The 19,806-nt window shown below is 55.8% G+C and overlaps 1 protein-coding gene across 5 annotated transcripts in view; it reads right to left on the bottom strand.

The window, feature by feature from the left end:
- Positions 1-19,806, bottom strand: part of DNAJB6 (DnaJ heat shock protein family (Hsp40) member B6) — a 52,531-nt gene that overhangs the window by 11,076 nt on the left and 21,649 nt on the right. For 2 of the 5 annotated variants that reach the window (XM_024990472.2, XM_024990471.2), the window contains 5 exons: positions 19,448-19,507; positions 18,613-18,723; positions 9,827-9,958; positions 8,379-8,523; positions 7,912-7,982 (listed from right to left, as the gene is read on the bottom strand). In XM_024990472.2, the coding sequence (XP_024846240.1) occupies positions 7,912-7,982; positions 8,379-8,523; positions 9,827-9,958; positions 18,613-18,723; positions 19,448-19,507 (519 nt within the window). Of the gene's footprint in view, positions 1-7,259; positions 7,983-8,378; positions 8,524-9,826; positions 9,959-15,465; positions 15,813-16,644; positions 16,750-18,612; positions 18,724-19,447; positions 19,508-19,806 lie in introns of those variants that run through there. The other 3 variants (XM_024990473.2, NM_174532.3, XM_059885410.1) reach the window with 3 other exon arrangements.

Below are 19,806 nucleotides of genomic sequence, written 5' to 3'. Positions count from 1 at the left end.
CAGGCGGCGGCAGGGAGGAGTCGGGAGGGCGCCCATGCTGGGGCAGGAGGGACGCGGCTCGGTGTGGAGGCCAAGGCCACAGCAAGAGCCTCCCATCCTGCCATTCCAACCCAAGTGCTGCAGGGCATCCACGCCTCCGACACCCCAGGGGGCCGGCCGCCCCGGCAGCGCTGAGCTCAGGAGAGACCCTGTGCCCTTGCACCCTGCCCTGAGGCAGCCCCCCACGTGCACCCCCCTCTCCCGAGAGCCTGTGGGGCTCATCACAAGAGGCATCCGTGCGCCGCGGGCTACTCCAGGCACGGGCCCACCGCTCACACACCTTGGGTGGACTGCTGGAGGCCCGCGGGACGGCCACCAGGAAGGCCGAGGCCAGCCTGCCCCACTAGGTCTGCCCGAGGGCGCCCGGCCCCGGTCCAGGCCCCCGCACACCCGGCAAGAGGGGACACGGCCCGGGCGGGAGCCCAGAGGCTCGCCCAGAGCCCCCTCCCACCCCCTGCAGAGACCCTCCCCTCCCTCCAGAGAGCCCCCAGCCCACACAGCCCCCTCCCCTCTCCCACAGGGCCCCTCCCCTCCCCCACGGAGCCCCAGCCTGCAGAGCCCCCAACCCACAGAGCCCCCTCCTCTCTCCCACGGAGCCCCCTCCTCTCCCCCCATGGAACCCCCTCCCCTCTCCCACAGGGCCCCCTCCCCTCCCCCATGGAGCCCCAGCCCACAGAGCTCCCTCCCCTCTCCCACAGGGCCCCCTCCCCTCCCCCACAGAGCCCCCAGCCCACACAGCCCCCTCCCCTCTGCCACAGGGCCCCCTCCCCTCCCCCACGGAGCCCCAGCCTGCAGAGCCCCCAACCCAGAGCCCCCTCCTCTCTCCCACGGAGCCCCCTCCTCTCCCCCACGGAGCCCCCTCCCCTCCCCCACAGAGCCCCCAGCCCACACAGCCCCCTCCCCTTTCCCACAGGGCCCCCTACCCTCCCCCATGGAGCCCCAGCCTGCAGAGCCCCCAACCCACAGAGCCCCCTCCTCTCCCCCACACAGCCCCCTCCCCTCTCCCACAGGGCCCCCTCCCCTCCCCCACGGAACCTCAGCCCACAGAGCCCCCTCCCCTCTCCCACAGGGCCCCCTCCCCTCCCCCACGGAGCCCCAGCCCGCACAGCCCCTCCCCTCCCCCGCAGAGCCCCTCCCCCACAAAGGCCCTCCCCACAGAGCCCCTCCCCTCCCCCACAGAGCCCCTTCCCCTCCCCTGCAGACCCCCAGGCCTCAAAGGCCCTCCCCTGCCCATAGAGCTCCCAGCCCACAGAGCCCCAGGCCTGAGGCCCTCCCCCGCCCACCCCACTAGCAGAGTCCCCTCCCCTCACCTGCAGAGCCCCAGGCCCCCAGGCCCACACCGCCTCCCACAAAGATGGCTGGCTGGCGCCTGGGGCCACACGGCTGGAAGAGGCCCCAAGAGAAGCTGGGTCAGGGCCAGGCAGGACTGGGAAGGTGGTAGGTGGGACCCCCTCTCTGGTGTGAACGGCCAGGGGCCCTAAGCACCTGAGAGGGCGGCCTGGGCCCTCCCCAGCTCAGTCTGCACTCAGGCGGAAGCGGGGCTCTCCACAGGATGACCAAAGGCTGTCCCCACAGACACTGACCAACATAAACCATCAGAGGACGGACTGATTGCCGCAGGGCCCCATGGTCACAAAATCTGACTTTTCTCGAGACACCATTTAAACCACATAAAAATCTCAGGATGAGTGAATCTAGTTTAATATTGATATCCATTAAATACATTTTTTAAAAACCTGTATTACATAGACTAGCAGATACGTGCCAAGGAACTCGCAGGCATTTCATCAGAACACCCCACCAGCAGGCACCACAGTGACAGTGCAACCCGGGTGGAAAGAAGACCCAGAGGACAAGACGACGCAAGAATCCCCAACGGGGGGCACACCACACAAGACTTCAGGGACACCAACACTGGCAAGAAATCTGGGAGCAAGCTGGGTGACTTCAACACATACCAACGTTCCAAATAATCAAAGCCACACACGGACAAATACAAGTGAAAATACACGAAGAAGAAACAAAACGTTCAGATGCGCAGCGTGTACGCTGTTCAAGCAAAGGCTACCCCCAGACACAACACAGTCCAGTCAAGTGAACATGTGACAACTAAAAAGGGACAGGGCTTTGTCAGGGCAGGCCGACAGCGAACGCTGATGAACAGGCGCCTCTGAGATCCGAGGACTGCAGGAAAACGGGCGCCTGATACTCACCCTCCAGCAGAGGCTCCGTGTCATCCCACCATGAACCATCCCACCACGAACCGCGCACAGACGGGGTTCGCGCGTGTGAGGAACCCCCGCTCCCTGTGGGAGGTAACTATAACGATCACCACCTTTCAACACACACGCGTCCACGCCCGGATTATTCCACACTGACTAGGCGCCGAGTTCAGCAGGACCTCTCCTACGGGAACACCACCCCACGCAGACACCCGGACGGTCACAGAACAAGCGAACGTCCACGCTTCACCGGGCAGCACGAGTCCTGGGGCGGGGGCCACGATGGGTGCCCACGGCCACCAGCAGACCACGGCTGGACAGCTGCCCCAGCCGCCACAGCCGTTCCAGAAGCAACCAGAACCCGGACCCCATGTGGCAGGATGCCAGCAGCCAGGCCCCGGATTCCATAGGAGCCTTCCCTGACCTCCTCAGACTCGAGCCCATGTCAGCTGCACTCGGGCCCCTCACGCAGCCCCCAGAGAAGGGACGCAGAGACAGGACTCGGAAAGACCACCTCTCCTCCCACCCAGCTCTGGGCTCCGCGTCGCCTCCACACGCAGCAGGGCCTCGGGCTGCCAGCTCCAGGGAGGGGAAAGCTCGTCAGTGTGGGAAGACAGTAGCAGCAAAGGCCGGCAGGGCCTGCCTGCACTGGCCTGCAAGAGGCACAGCCACGCCGACGGGAGGGCCTGTCTCCCTCTCAGGCAACCTTGGGATGTGCTGTCAACCCTGGGTAAACGCATCATCCTTCTAGGAGCTCCAGGAGCATCTTTAGTTAGAAGGCAAGTCCACTCCACTCCACTTTAAAGTGTGAATGCTCTTCAAGAGGTCAAATCACATGGGGTGTTTTTTTGGTGCAAACAGAAAAGAGTGCTTTTGAATGTCAGCAAACATTTCAAAGGTGGTGGGATCAGCCCGCCAGGCTCCACTGTCCATGGAACTCCCTTCCAGGCAAGAATACTGGCGTGGGTGGCCACTGCCTTCTCCAGGGGATCTTCCCCACCCAGGGATGGAACTCCCGTCTCCTGCGGCCCATGAGTCGGCAGGGGGATCCTTAACCGCTGAGCCGCGTATCACACACCACACAGCTCCCGGGTGGACTATTTTAAGTAACTTCTACCCCCACCTCCCGCCCGCACCTCAGTGCTAACCTCCACCCCACGGTGCTGGGCTGTCCATCCAGGGGTCGACCAACATGTACACGTGACTAGCAGAGCGCGTGTGGAGTACACTGGGCAGCCGCTGGACTCAGGCCGCAACAGTCTGGCCACTTCTCAAGGTGCTGGTACCTGACATCCTCTTAAGGAAATTATGACTCCCAATTTTAAGCTGGAAAGTCACTTGCTATTACTGCTTAAAAAAGAATCACAGGTACGTGACTCTTTAGACTTCCCATATACAGGAGCAACTGCGTGCGAACTAAAACGTCCTGTGCACTGATCCTTAAAACCACAGATACACCTCAATCACTGGAACAAAGAACAGGAGAAGCCTGATGCGAAGATGCCTCTCCAGCCCGGGGGCTCTGGCTGGAGGGGCAGCCGCAGGACGAGGAAGGCCCAGAAGGCCGAGGGCTGAGCACCCTCCACCGAGGCAGGCCGCCCCGGGGCTCGTGGGCGCCCGCCGCTGAGCGCCCGCCAGAGTGGGGCTCCGCGGGGGCAGGGCGCCCCACATCCCCAGGAGGCAGCACAGTCCCCGCAGGGCAGGGAGAGGCGAGGCCACGCTGCGCCTGCTCTCGCACTCCCGGGCCCGGCGGCCTGCAGCCTGGGCTCACGCCCCTGCTCCTGGGCCTCCCGCGACACCAGGCCGGAGGGAGAGGGCGGGGAGGGTGCAGGACACCATGGGCCGGGCGCCCCTCCAGGGGCAGAAGAGCCCTCTGTGGGGAGAGACGGCCGATGCGTAATCCGCTGCGGTACCTGCTGTGAGACCAACCCACCAGCAACCACGATGCCGTGGTCCAAAGAATCCGGCCTCCCACGCTGGACACTGGGGTCACGGGGCAGGAGGCCTGGGGGACAAGGCGGCCAGCTCACGGGCAGCACTGCCAGGCTGCAGGAGTGAGCCCTGCGGGGGGCAGGCACCATGCTGACCACAACAGACCCCTCGGGCAGGCCCAGCGCCCACGCGGGGAGGCAGAGCAGGAACGGCTGGCCCGCCCTCATGGGGTCTGTCCTCCCACGGCGGCTGGGACGCATTAGACGACTCTGAGAACTGCATCAGAGGCAAAGGGGAAGACGTCCAGCCACGGTTTCCACGAGGCGCACACCTTGCCCAGTTGAAACCTCAGTCAAGGCCCAGGGGGGCAGTCTGGTGAGACGGGCGGACAGAGTGCGAGCAGAGAGCAAGCAACAGGCGTTCTGAGGCCCAGTCCCCCCGTTCACCAACAGGACAACGATGCAGAGTCCCAGAGAGGCCTAGTCCTGCACACCCCTCATCACCGTGATGCCGAGATTCCTGCTCTCAGAGAAAGAGCTGCCGGGACCTCCCTTCCTCTGACCTTGATAGGTAGCAAAACAATATGACTAGTCACCAAAACACAGGAAAAAAAAATGTCTTACCACATTTTCATTGCTGGTCACACTCAGTACTAAATCTCCATCTAGCTAACTCAATTCATCACAACTGCAAGGACTAGCAGATTCAGAGGTGTGAGACAAGGATGAAAAGTCACCACATGAGCAGTTCTAGAAACAGAAGCCTCAGACTTAAAGGATGCAGCCAAGGAGAACAGAGAAAGAAACCGATGATTTAGGCTTGTGCCTTTACACCTGTGTCACTAAACCACCCACTCTGAAAGCAGCAACCACCTCGAGAATCACTCAAGGCAGGCAGGATCTGGGGTTTAAAGTAAAAGGCCATGGGTCACAAACATGCAGTCCAACCCCAACCAGACCACACAGCAACAAGGGAGCAAATTCACTCAACAATCTTGGCTCCAAAGCCCCCTGAAACTGTAGTGGTCACCTCTGTCTTGTCTGTGAACTTCCTGATGACTAACCACTGAGAAACAAAACCAGACCACACAGCAACAAGGGAGCAAATTCACTCAACAATCTTGGCTCCAAAGCCCCCTGAAACTGTAGTGGTCACCTCTGTCTTGTCTGTGAACTTCCTGATGACTAACCACTGAGAAACAAGACCAGAGACAACGGATTAGAAAACTGCTGCTGGGTTCTCTGCTGGATTCTGGCGACAAGACCACCCTGCAGAGCCAAGGACAGCTGGTGGGTGACCAGGCAGGAAGGGCGAGGCTTCCGCAGACAAGGGAGTGAGAACCGAGAGGAACGATGCGGCCCCACGAACAGTGGCCGAGACCCCGGCAGACCAGACGTGGGGCACAGGGGCTAGCTGCGGGGAGTCTACAGCTGTCTCCGCAGACCTCCACAATGTGCCCTGCATGGACCGTCGGGAGAAGAAAGGGGAGCAGGCGTGAACGCCGGGATGGTCCGTATCACACAGAAACCCCGACTGGGCTTCGGAACCTTTGGAGCCCGGGAACGACAGGGAGGAGGCACCCACCGTCACTGAACAACCCCCAGCGGGCGAGGGGGTGGAGACAAGGAAAGGAGAAACAGCGTGAGCGAGTGCGGGAACAGCGGCACCGCAGTCCCCTCAAGACTGGGCTCCAAGGGCTCCACGAAGACCTCCACCCCGCACGGCAGGGGTTTCTCCCGAACGTGGGCACAGTGCACAGGCGACGAGACAGTCGAGCTCGGCCACCAGCAGCCTTGGGGGGAGCAGGGCCCAGTCTCCTCCTGCAAAGACCCCCGGGGCTCCAGGAAGACCTTTAACCGTGAGTACAGGGACCGGCCGACGAGCAGCCCTGAGAAGACAGAAGCCGCTGCTCGCGGGGCTGTGGCCACTGGCGGCACCGCACCCAGCAGCCTGCCCTGTGCACAGCCTCGCCCAGCACAGGGCCCAAGGCTGCAGACACCAACCCGCCCGCGTCCCGGGCTCCGGGAAGAAGGCCGAGCTCTCCGCCCGCGTCACCGACGGGCCTGTCCACGGTGATGCCAACACTGGCGACTCCCCGAGCGGGGACGGTGGCCGTGTGACGGTGGCGCCCCCAGAGCACCGTCGCCAGCAGACGGCCCTCTTCTGCGCACCCGGCCAGCCCAGGGATGTGCTCTCAGGCACCCGGACCGCTGAGGGGCGCACCAGACTCCTCTTAACTGCCCTGGTGTCCCCAGGCGGCCTTGAGCCTATTCTCCTCAGCAGTTCATCCCACCCGTCAGACACCAATTTCAAGTGCCGGGACCCTCTCCCTGAGTGACTGAGGCCAGCCACGTCTGGGCTGAAGCACAGACGCAGCACGCCCCCCGGGCCAGGCCGTCGGCCGGGCGGACCTCACAGCACGGCTTTCCAGCATGACCGCCCACAGCCGCCTCCTCGCAGCCCCGGGTGCTAAGACGGAGCCGCACGGCCGCCCCTTCCTTGTCTTCCTAGCTCCAGCTGTCTTCCCATACTTACATTCAAGTATGCAATGCTTCTTTAAATAGCTTCTTCTAGCAGTTTGACACTGTTTAGATTCAAAACAAACTTGAGTAGGGTAGTTAAAAAGACCAGCTAGCTCTTGTGTAATACCCCTCTGGCTGGAATTCCAGTTATCAGTGGTCATCATGACGGGTCACACTGATGGAAAATGCGAAAGAAAACACCTTCATGTCTGCCTGTGCCAGCACCATCGCGAGACTCCCAGGCACGCTACCTTTCAGCGAGCTGGCATCAAACACAGCCTAGAGAACTGGGAAGGGCGGGAGGGTGGGCAGCTGGTTCTGCCCTCCCTGAAGAAATGGTCAATGAATTGCTAATCATTACTCCACATCAACAGGGAATTTTCATACACTCTCCAAATACATCAAAGAACAGACGTCAATAAGGTCCAGGGTCAGCCTCAGCGTCCAGACGCAGAACGAAGGACTCCAGGAGCACAGGCACGGAGTCACACACACACAGGAGGGCAGGCCCCACTCGGGAAAGAATGCACCGAACACATTTGCATTTATTTTCTTTTTTTTTTTTAAAAGCAAATGACAAAGACCCAGTTTACCAGCTTAACTTTTTTAAACCTAAGCTTAACATTACATATTTAAACAATTGTCAAAACTTACTAAGTTGCCAGCATTCATGCACAACTGGAAAACATCCTCAATGCACATTAAACCAGAAATGTATTACCATTAATGTATTAATATCGTCACTACTAAATACTGAAAAAAACTGAGATTATTTTGTGGAAGAGTCATCCTGGCAATGTTAACTTCACAGCAGGCTGAGACTACTCGGCTCACGTTTCAAACACAATGGAAAAGCAGTCCGTGCTGGTGTTAGTGTACGAAAGAGTCACGGCCACCTTGGATTACGTTTAATAAAAAGCAAAGTGCATACAGAGATTTACAACAATTTTAAAGACAAATAAAATGGTCCTATTACGTGGTCCCAACAGTAAACTCAAAAGTCTATGACAAACAGGGCTCCGACGAGCTGTGTATAAATACTTTAGATTAGGTACAGTTATACTGAAAGTCGAGTTCGTTTGAAATCTTCAAAAAAATGTTCCTGTTAATCCTCGCATGGCGCGTGCCAGAGTTAGGGTTCTGCTACGCGCGTGCGGCCAGCTACTTGTTATCCAAGCGCAGCAGCTGCTCCTTACCATTTATTGTCAAGGACTTTAACTGGCCGTCTTCTTCAACTTCCACCCTTTCTTGACCATTCTCGACAATCCTGCGGGAGGGGAGGCAAGGGGGATAAAACACATCTTAGAATCGTCGTATGAAATAAGTAGACGTGTGTGTGAGCCTGAATGCGCATCTCTAGAGGACTTGCCACGGATACACCTGAAGCCACTAATGCTGTGGCTGAAGCCAACATCCTGACAGATGACTCTGAACACAGGCGCCAGCCATCCAAACGCTCCAGGTGCTACAGTGGCTGCGTTTCCAACACACCACTCACTGCACACCACAGGGGCGGTGTCTACTGTGTCACGCGAAGCAAACATTTCCAAGGAGAAGCTCTGATCGGGGGCTGGACAGACGGCCCAGACACCCTGCCCTTCCCGGGGGTGGCACTGGTGGTGCCCCACACCTATGCGTGAGGACACAGACGCCAGGCCCGCACCTCTTGGTGGTGATCTTCCTGCCGTTCACCACTTTCGTCGACGTCGATATGGACTTGTAGTTGCCCATCCCACTCCCGCCGAAGGCCGAGGAGGAGGAGAACGCTGTGAGGCCCCCGTGGCCTAGCGAGCCAAAGGAAGAGAACCCTGTAAGAGACAGCAGAGGGGTCAGGGATGAGCGCAGCACGCGCGGCCAGCCCGGGGAAGCAGATGCGTGCCCCCATGGAGCCGGGCCCTGCACAGCCTGCGGGGCCGCCCAGGCACCTCCCCTACCCACGGGCCAGCACCCTGCCCCCACGCATCTCACAGGATGGCGCGGACGCCACCACAGACTGGCACACCCAACAAGCTCCTGCTGGCTCCTGTGAGTGTGACCACAGGGGATACAAACCTGAATTGCCAGGAAGCTGAAGTAACTTTAGCAAGAATACCACAATTACCAGGAGAAGTATGGGTCTGGAGTTCATGGACTAATTCTCAGCTGTGAGGTGCCACCTAGGACACGAAACCCTGACTCTCGGAGTCGCAACAGAGCGAGTCCACTCTGGGCAGGGCTGAGGCTGCTCTGCCTGTTGGAGAGCCTGCTGCTTGCCCCGCCCTGAACGCCCCTTACAGCAGAAACACGCCCTCCCCACGGCTCCTTAAAGGGGAGGACTGCATGCCACACACACGCCTTAAGTGAAATACTCTTTGACAGGTTTGCCCAGCTTTCTCTGACTCTCCCTAAGTCCTTGCATACTACGTGGCATCTGAGGAGGGGGCCTGCTGGAGGAAAGCACAGCTGCACCTGCCGTGGGTGACATAGCCCCCTGGCTTCAGGAGGCAGGGTCTGGGAGCTGCATGCCCTGTGCTGCCCACAGAGCACGGGACCCTCACACAAGGGAGGCCCAGGACAGACAGAGGACCTGGGCGACATCAGAGGAGAGCTGAGAGTCCAACTCTCCAGTGAAACGCGGCTGCGCCAGGCTGCGTGCCTGACTCTAGCTGATGAATGGCCTCCAGTCGCAAGCCAGTGCCACGCACCAAACCTCACCAGTAGACTCTGCATGGCACACACAGGCCCTCCTACAGCCTTAGCTCCTGATCCCATCAACTTGGACTCTCCTAGGACACCTTTATTTTTTTTCTTAAACTGCTGAGGTTAGACTAAAAAGGATTTAATGAGATTATCTAAGTTATTTCAGTCATTTATCCCAAAACCTCACTCTTTTTAGCCAAGAATTTCATTAAATACTGGCCTTTAATAGTTAAGATTTGAAGTAGGTTCTCAAGTATAACATTCTTTGGAAAATTAGGGGAAATGTGGGTTACTAAGCAAAGGTGTGTATACACATGCACTGCAGCTCTGAGCTGCCCCACGACAGGCATGTGCACACGGCAAGCGCCCCGGATGAAAGGGGCCTGCACTGGCGTCTGCTCAGACACCAGGCTGAGTCTGAGGGTGTAGTACCTGCATCAAAGGAAGGAAACGCCCCTCCAAAGGAGGGAAATCCGCTGAAAGTAGAGAAGAACGAGCCCGTGCCTCGGCTCCGGCTTCCGCGGGGGCCCCTTCGATGTCCAAAGAAGTCCTCAAACGGGTCTTCTAAAAAGAAACAGAAGTGCTTAGTGAAACCTTGACCCAGGGTGCTTCTCCACAGGAGAGCTGAAAGGGAATGTGAGCAATGCCTCCCGACACTGTTGCAGCAGGAGCAAAGCTCCTCCACAGCGCAGCTCACCCTCAGAGACCACAGTCCATCCAACCTGCGGCTTTACTGCTGTTTCCGAGACTCATCTAAGAACACATCAGAGCTTTGTGTGTCCCAACACAAAGCTCAAGGTCATCAATACGCACCACAGACCCGGGCAGAGAGCTGCGAGCAGAGCTCTTCACACGGAGCTCTTTCTGATGGTTGTTACCAGTCAGTGAGCACTTACTGAAAACATGAATTATACAAACTTTTAAAATTCACTGAGGTTCCCTCTTAAATTCACTATGAAATCAATCAGTGCTGTATTTTTCCTAGGAAATGGGAATTCTTTGAGAAATAAAAGCAAGGACTCCTGACAGATGGTTAAGAGAAAAGCACCCATGACACAGAAGCAAGAGAACCGGCATGGCCTGTTTCTAAACCAAGGCAAGCGTGATCAAAGCAGCAAATCCATGCATCTAAGTGGCGAAAGGAACAGAACAGTGAGCAGGACAAGGCCGTGAGCACGAGGCCAAGTGGGACTGCGGCTCACAGGGCACCGGCGTGCACGGGCAACCATGCCTGGGAAGCCCCCAGGTAGCTGGCAATGACCGGAGGCAGACCCGAGCTGAAGGAACGCTCAGAGTGGGGACGGGGAAGCAGGTGGAAAAACTACAAGCCTTTCTTAAGAGAGCAGTTAACAGAGCAGGAAAGCAGGCCTGAAGAAGCAGGCGTTAGGAAGCACGGTCACTGGCGCCCTCCTCAGAGACCCAGAAAGAAGGCAGGAGAGGGAGGAGGACCCAACAGGAACCAGCCCAAGGCAGACACTGCTCCACCAGCCCCATGGGGAGCCGAGACCCGGGCAGCGCTGGGAGGCAGGTGCTGCCGTCGACAGGACGGAGCCCAGGGGCTGCTGCTTCTGAACCGCAGGTCCCGCGTTCCACAGTAAGTGCCGCCATGTGAGACTCAACCTGCAGAAAGTCACTTCTATCAGCTACTTTGTGAACATGGCCCCCAGTGCCGTTATTACCATATTTAGAAGTATAAATACAAAGTTTAATCATAAACTTTAAAGTTAAAACGTTTTAGAAATCTCTAGAGAGACTTCATCCTGTTCACAGAAAATCCAAGTGTTCTATTAAGTTGCTTTTCACCTCATCCTCATCAGGGGTCTACACGGCGACACGGACACGCTTTCCGTCCGTCCGTCCAATCACAAGACATCAGGTAATTACACTCCTGTTACAGCCCCAGGTCAGGGCACAGACATGGCGAGTGCAGTCTGAACTCGTGATCGCACTCTCAACAAGAGCCACGTGGGCAGCCTCAGACACTCACTGCCCTTGCGAGAGCTCCTGAGCCACTGTCTCCGCGGCTCCCCAGTTTACAACGATCACAGTCCGCGTCCTCCTGCAGCGCTCCTTTCATCACTGCCCTAACCATTCGTTTAGTTACAATTTAAGGCTCATACAGCAACTGAAACCTTCAAAGACGCTTCACAAAACTCCTGGGACCAACTTAAACCAGTGTCCGTTTTATACCACCATTAAATGGTTTTAATTTGTTTACATGAAGCTAAATGAACTTTTGTAATTATAAAATCACCTTGTTCAGAAGCTACTTCAAAAGATAGTTAAGTAACATTATAAGAATAAGGCCAGTTGGGTTTTCAGTTATGGTTTTTTGTTTTCTTGTATTCTTTCATTTTTGAAGTCTTTTACCTTGCACACGTTTCTATTATACAGCCTAAATATGGATTTTTACAATTCCAGTAGTCACCGAATTTGAACGTGTAATTTCAGATATTAAGGTCAAAACAGTTAACCCGAAAAATGAAAAGGCTCATCTGTAAGTCATGGCAACACTAAAAACAAGTTTTTTTAAAAAGCCGTGATGATGATGTGTGAGCGGGAGCCACGCTGAGGCCAGCACTCCAGGTGTGGAGAACAGGTGGCACCGAGCTTGTGGGCTTCCCAGGCGACTCAGTGGTGAAGAATCCGCCTGCCAGCGCAGGAGATGTGGGTTTGATCCCTGGGTCAGGAAGATCCTCTGGAGGAGAAAATGGAAACCCACTCCAGTATTCTTCTCCATGGGAATTCCCATGGACAGAGGAGCCTGGCGGACTACAGTTCATGGGGTCACTCAAGAATCGGACGTGACTGAGCACGTCATAAGCCTTCACAACCTTCAGCCTCCAAGCTAAAGACAATAGTTAATTAATAGGCCCTCTCATCCAACAATTCAATCTACTTCATGGACATCAACTCATCAGACACGGAAATAACTTACTAAAGGGCCCCCAAGCTTTTATAGTGAAAACTGAAAATTACCTAATTACGTAATTTTCCCATATACAAATGGAGAACATGTTAAATGAAGGTTTCTGAAGGGTCATCAGGTTTAAGCTTTAGAAAAAGCACACATTGCAACTCTCACATCTGAAAAGTGCTCACAGCGGGCTTTCAACTGGTGACGAGACACAGGCTGGTTCCCGCTCCGTCCTTTTACCCCGTTTAGGTTTTCCCAATTCTCATGTTCAGTCTGTATGGTTATTATTTTTGAGGGTAAAAGGGGTAAAAACTGCATGTATCTTGTAAGTAAATTTGAATCAGACACAACATAACTGAACACGCTGCCAAGGACCTGTTCGACGTCACTCCCCGTGGCGCCCAGAACCGGCCCGCCAGCCGCGACACTGCAGCGGGTGAGGGCACAGTCCTGTCGGGAGCTGCAGCCTGCCGCTGCGATCTGGGCCGCTGCGTGTGTGCTCATACTACGCACACAGCTGTGTCTTCCTGCCCGCTTACACCCTGCCACAGCACAGCAAACGCAGCTCTGTCAGAGTCTCAGCAGGGCCCCGCCAGAAGAGGTTGGTGCCCGACCTCACCTCCTACTTGGGAAAATCAGCGTGTTCTCCACGACACGCACGCTCCTTATCAAGTTTGGCTCAATTACGATCTTACTACGGTCTGCTGGAGATGAATTATGGTTGAAGGAGATGGCGCATGTAGATGTCAAGGAGTTAACAAATTCTGTGTCCAGTGAAGGGGCCGCCTCGAAGGTGTTCTCAGATGAGAGGAACGTGTGGATCAGCCAGCCGCGTGGAGCAGACTGCCATCCCAGTGTGAATGGGCCCCTCCCATCACGCGTGGGCTGAACAGACCGCAAGGCCAACGCTTCCCACAAACATGAGCGCCTGCTCCCAGCCGCCGCCTCTGACCGGGGGCGCTGCTGGCTCTTCAGCCTGATGGCCTCCAGAGTCAGACTGGGACATGGGCCCACAGATCTGGCAGGTGCGTGTCCATGATCAAACAGGCCCATGATCACTTCTGACAGAGAGAGGGAGGCACACCCTGCTGGGTCTGTCTCTCGGGAGACCCTAAACGCAGAATTTACAAGTCTGTCAGAGCCACCTCCCTGGTCACGGCGCACCTGTGTTCAGCCAGGTCCTTTCCCGCAACAACGCTGCATCACGGGATACACATACACGGAAACAGGCCCATGTCCAGCCTGTTAAGTTAACAAGGACTTAACTCTTTCGGGTCCCTGTTCCAGGTGTCCTGGATAAACACTCCTCTGCAATCTTACATGGTTCTGCTCTTCTCAGAAACACCAAGCCAAATCCACTAAGGTGATGCTTGCAAAACACCTAAGTAATAATGTCACACTTATGACAAAAAATACATTAACCAAATGCTATGAAAAAATAACACAAAATGTGTTCCAAATGTTTACACAGGTACATACATGTAAGAAGACTTAAGGAAAAAACTCAAAGATGTTTAGAGCCATACATGCCCCCAGGAGCAGAGCTAAGGGCCTGACCGAGAGCACTCAGTGAAGGCTCACAGGTCCTGTCCTCACGGAGCTCACCACGCAGTCCCCAGGACACACACACACACACACACACACACACCACTGCACAACAAAGGAAAACACCACAAACTCTTAACAAGCACCCTGAGCATTTCAAACAGAGAAAACAGGCCACTCCACTAGTCTCAATGCTGAGCCACAGCAACCCTGAGTAAAGAGCGACACGTGAAACGCAAAGGCCAAAACAGCAGACAGACTCCAGTGCGATCACCCCACCTGCACTAACCCCAACGCCACAAACCAAGATCAGAACACTCCTTCGCAACAACTCAAAGTTCATAACGTTTTCTTCTCACATATTCCGAAGCAGAACACAACATATTTGAAAAGAATCTGAAATAAACCTAAGTGACTCAGAAACAGCCATGGGTGACCCACGGCTGGGACCCTGGGCAGGAGGGCTTTGGGGCGCTTCTCCACAGCTGACCCGGCATCGGGGTGGTGCCTGGCAGTGCACGGCAACCCCGGAATTAACACTCCCCAAATGAACATCATGCTTTCAGCTGTGCACACAACTTATTACAAAACCTAGTTTCTAGTTACACTACAGGTCTAGTTGGAACACTGTATTTTCTAACAGTTACAAAAACCCATCCAAGCCAAGGATGCCAAGCACACACTAGGGATCCAAACACCCTACTTCAGTCGCATCGGAGGCCGGGGCACCTGCAACTCTACCCTCGCCAAGGACCTGTGAGGGAGCCAACGGGCAGGACAGCCCACCGCCCTCAGCCACAGGGACCACCGTGCCAGGAGGGAGGAGTCCTGCCTGGACTCCTGCGTGGACTCGGGAAGCTCCGCCGTGGGGGAGCCGGAAAGGCCATTAAAGTCTCAAAACCAACTCTGGATTCCCAGGGAGATCATACAAAGCCTGGGGCCCAGACACTGCTCTCATGACCCAGAAAACAACTCTGAGAGTGGCCTTTTCGGAAGCCTTTCCTCTCCCTGTCGAGGGCGGAGGTGGCAGGACCACAAAGCTCATCTGCCCAGCACCCACCCGCACAGAACTGTCCTGAAACGGCAGCTCCACCCCCAGGAGGTCCCAGCCACTGATGGGCCGGGCCAGGCCAGCACCCCTCCCCCGAGGAAAGAGGGGCTCAGCAGGGCCTTCGCAGTCACTGAGCCACAGGGGAGTGCCCCCCAGGAGGGGTCATCACACCTGCCCTGCCTCCACAGTCACAGGCTACGCTTTCCGACTTGTGGCTTCTCTCAGCAGCACAACTTCACCAGTGCCTGCTTCCAAACCACGCTGCCTCCAAGCTGAGCAGACGACTGTCTACACACCACAGGATGCACAGGGCCCCCAAAGATGGCCCTCGACCCTGACCTCGGGCAGGAGGCAGGGCCACTGAAGACAAGCAGGCCCCCGTCCCACGTCACTCCTGTCCACATAAGGAGGGACACGCGGACGTGCAGAGAAGACCCCATGCGAAGACACAGCGGCCGTCTGAAGCGGCCACAGCAGCGGGAGTCCGCCGGCCTCGGGTGCGCTGCCCCTCCCAAGCCCCCAGTGCCCTCGGGGCCGCAGGGAGCCGTCAGGCGCGGGTGGTACAAACTCTTTATTCTAGAGGCTCTGCTCAGCAGGCCGCCCACGGGGCAGCGGCAGGGCCTCGGGCTCAGGCCCACTGTCCTCACTGAGCAGCTCCTCACACTCCTCGAGGAGCTCCTCTGGGTCCCCCGGGCTGGCCTCGTCCTCACTGGAGATGAACTCCAAGTCCTCACTGGGGGGCTCGCCCCCGCCCAGGCTAGCGCCCTCGCTGGGCTCGTCGTCACTAAAGAGGTCGAGCTCCTCGCTGGACACCACGTCCAGTGCCTCACTGTCCTCCTCGCTTGCACTCTCCGCCACCGCCTCCTCTTCAGGCTCCAACTCCTCGCTGGCCGCCTCCTCGAACCCTGGGGGGAGAACGACCGGCTCACTACCCTCCAGCGCGGCGCCGGGCGCTGGGTGGGCCTGCCTGGCTCGTCCCTTCCCCTCCCGTCACCCCAGCACCGGCCAGACTCGAGGGGCCGCCGGCCAGTGTGAACGTGCTCCCGGGGAAGCTCCCGGCTTCAGAGCTGGGTAACAGAAATGCCTCCCACACGGAGGCTCCTGCTAGGGTTCTAGGGCTCAGTGGCTCTTCCGTCTGAGAACATCATTTTACTAACACCATCCTTTAATGATAAACCAAAGAAGGGATCACCGTAATTTAAAGTAACATGATCCCTACACTTGAATGTTTTCAAAGGAGGTTCTCCAACGGCTAGGGGGAAGTCAGCTCACCCCACAACCCCGCCAGCACCCCTCCGTCTGAGAGCCAGGCTGCAGTGCGCATCTCAGATTTGGCTTCTCCCCCTAGTCCTGGGCCCGCGGCCTCTGCCCACAGGGGGCAGGCCTCACAACGAACGTGGGCCCCAGGCACAGGACTCCGTCCTTCCCACCAGCTCTCCACTTCTTCAAGGTCCCTCCCCTTTCATCTGGGCCGTCTGAAATCAGACACGGGGTTTTCCATTCCGATAAATGCAAAGTGAACCTCAGAATGTCTTTTAACAGACTTTGAGCTACTTTTTCTGGGAAAACGGGAGAGGAAAAAAGTTGGTCGTGTGGAAAATTAAGACAAGAAATAACACACTCCTCTAAATGGACACCATGACAGGGCTGATGTGGCTGCTGGGAAACATCAACTCCACGCCTGCTGAGGCAGCACGCCCTCAGCCCCACGGCCACTCAGCCCTGCTCTGAACGTACCGCCAGCAGGCTGCATTGTCACTTCATACATGTAGTAGCCATGGAGCAGCTTCTTTTCCCGTGTGTAAATCCTGAGAGCCTGAAAATGGAAGTCGCCTAGAACACCTACAAGAACGGATTGGAGAAGAATCACTGCCACAGGGACCACGAGAGACGGGGGAGCTGCCAGTGCAGAGCACGCGCATCTCTGAGTCCCAGGCAGAGGCCAAGAGGCTCGTCCCCCAGCGGACTCTGAACCCAGCAGAAGAAATCTCCACCCCGCATCCCGCAAACCGTAACTCTTCTGACTCAAGTTCACATGCACATCAAGACTTCCTCATGTGCACAAATCCCAACTCAGAAGACGTGAAGGTCGGTGCTCACAGGGTAAAACCACATTACTCACGCTCCCAGCCCCAGTCACCCTCGCCCCTCTTCACTCCAGAAAGAGCTGCTCAAGGAAAACCATTCTTACCGAGAAAGCTTAACCCATCAGATTTTTTCCCCCAAGAAAAACACAATCTGGCTACCATTACACACTGAGGACTCTTTCCTGACACTTTTTTTAAAAAAACCACGCTGTGCCAGAGCTAGTGTGAGCAGGCCGGCCTCTGGCCTGGTGAGGCGGCCTGCCCTGTGCTCCTCAGCCTGAGGGACCCTCCATCCCCAGCTCAAGGGGGCAGACCCCTGGCCAGTTTCCCCGGACACGACCCTGCTCCCCCAAAACACATTGGGAGCTTGCTAAAGGCTGTGACGAGACACCAAGGTGATTTTACGGCCGAAGAGTCATTACAACTCTTCTGTGTCTTTCTTACAGTAATATTTCTTACAATCATAAAGGACAATTAATAAAAAATGTAATTAATTTCATATGATACAGGGAGCTTTCCCAATATGTGTTTACTGCAGCAGTAATTAATGCAAAAAAAGCTTTCAAAACAGATGAGTCTCTTCCCCCACCCCTAACACTCCCCTGCTTAGCTCTCATTGTTATATTTTGTATGCTACATATATACACATCTCTCCTCCACAAGCCACTCTCTCAAAACGTAAGCGGTACCACAGTAAACAGTAAGCAGGGTCTCTCTGAACCCCCACGGAGTAACGGAAGGACTGCACCCTGTGAAGGGCCCACACCTCCGGGACACAGCAGCGCCTCACTCCTCGCCATGCCTGCGATGAGCAGGGTCCACGGCTCCCCTGTGTTATCTGCAGACAAAACTGCCCTTCCTGTCACCCTCCTGAGGGGTTGCAGCAGGTGTCTTGTCTTTTCAACCAGGCTCCGGGCAGTGAAGGAGCAGACACAGGGTGCTGTCTCCCCACCCAAGTACGGAGACAACAGGCGTCACGGTGCACACGGCGAGCACCCCAGCTCACCACCACTGCCAACACCAGACCCTGACACGCACCCCTGCCACGGTGCCTCACGCCGGGCACCAGGACCCGGAGGCCAGCGGCTGGGAGCCCTCTCCCACGGTGAAGAGCAGCCAAAGCAGCAAGGTCTCCCAGCAAAGCTATTCTCAAAGACGAATGCTTGTGATGCCTTGCTCTAGAGGTGTCCCTTCTTTCCAAGGGCTGCAAACTCAACAGTCCTAACACCACATCAGAAAAACAAAGACAAGTTTATGAATCAAATGTCTTCTGAGCAACATCTGCCTTGATGCTTAGTGTTTCAATGAGACTCCTACACGGGAAATCCGGAGAATTCACTGTCCAACCAGGAGGAGCCCCCCCTCCTTCCCACTGCAGAGGAAGCCAATGAGAGCGAAGCACACAGCCGAGGAAGCGACGCACTCAGACCTCTATTACGTTCACACGCAAGGCGTAAATTCCGAAACATCTTCCAAAGGAAGAAGGCAAGAGGGTTTAGTTAAACTCGTGCACTGCTCAAATAGCAAGTTTAAGAACAAGCTACAACAGTGCTGAAACAGAAAGTCTCCATGAGTCATGAACACGTTATGCAAACGCCGACCCAGATGATGAACTTACCGAAGAAGTCGAATGAAAATGGGTCCCTTCCACCAAAAAATTCCCTGAAGACGTCCTCTGGGTTTCGGAATGTGAAGCCAAACTCAAACGGACTGTCGAAGTGACTTCCACCTACGAAGCAAGCACAGCTCAGTCAGGGACTCCCGCGCGGCGGGCACCACAAACAGTCTACACATTACTACACGCGTCCTGACCCCAGAAGGAAAGAGTTCCATAAGCCCGAAGCTCGCCAAGTCCTGCTGAGAGCAAAGCCTCCTGCGCCAGGAGCTGAGAAACGCGTGCAGGTCCACGTCCCTGAGCCACGCGCGTGCCGAGGACCCCCACCCACTCTGGATGTGTCACCAACACACAGCATTTCCGGCTGTGAAACAGCTGCTCAGGCGTGTGTACAGGAGGTCTGAAGCGTGCGTGTCCAAACGCCCACCATGGAGCTCGCAGGACAGCAGGCTGCTGCATAACTTTTCATCAAAAGCACACACATCTAAGCCTCACCACCAGAGGCAGTTACTTTGGTGGTTATTTAGTTTTTTGATAGAACATCCAGTAAGGATGTTTTTGACACAACATCCAGTATTGATCTCAGGGTACACTCAGTGTTATAGTAAGGTTTTACGTCATTTCCTATCTACAAAAGGCACACCAGTATGTGCCTTCTAGTTCAACAGGATTTTTAATAGGCCTTTTCCAGCCTATCAATTTCTCCTTCCTCTCCCCAGTTCAGCCTACTCTCCAAACTGCATTCATATTTACGGACAGACTGAATCACCATCAGACTGTATCGGACCACCTCCTTTCATCACAAGGCCAGGAGAAAGACCAGTGTGCACACACGTACCTCCACCGCCACCGTTTAATCCTTCTTTGCCATATCTGTCATAGATGTCCCGTTTCTTAGCTACAAATTTAAAAAGACAAGTCAGTAAAGACCAATTTCTCTTCCCTCAAATTCAATAAAGCATTTCTGAAGCTGTAAACCAAAGGCCCCCCACAGCTCTCAATGTCCACACTTGGTTTTGAAGAGCTAGGAACCCCTTACTGTGACACTTGAGGGCATCAAAGTCTGGCGGCTGCAGCCCCCAGGGTCGCAAAGAGTCTGGCTGCAACTCAGGGACTCAACAACTCCCTTAAAAACACCCCAGAATATTTTTAAGTAAAGCTTAAAAGACTTACTTCAAAAAAAAAAAAAACTTATTT

Source organism: Bos taurus, chromosome 4, assembly GCF_002263795.3.
Source record: "Bos taurus isolate L1 Dominette 01449 registration number 42190680 breed Hereford chromosome 4, ARS-UCD2.0, whole genome shotgun sequence".
NCBI classification, from domain to species: Eukaryota; Metazoa; Chordata; class Mammalia; order Artiodactyla; family Bovidae; genus Bos; species Bos taurus.
The sequence above is the reverse complement of the archived record's forward strand: the minus strand, read 5'-3'. Positions and strand labels throughout refer to the sequence as shown.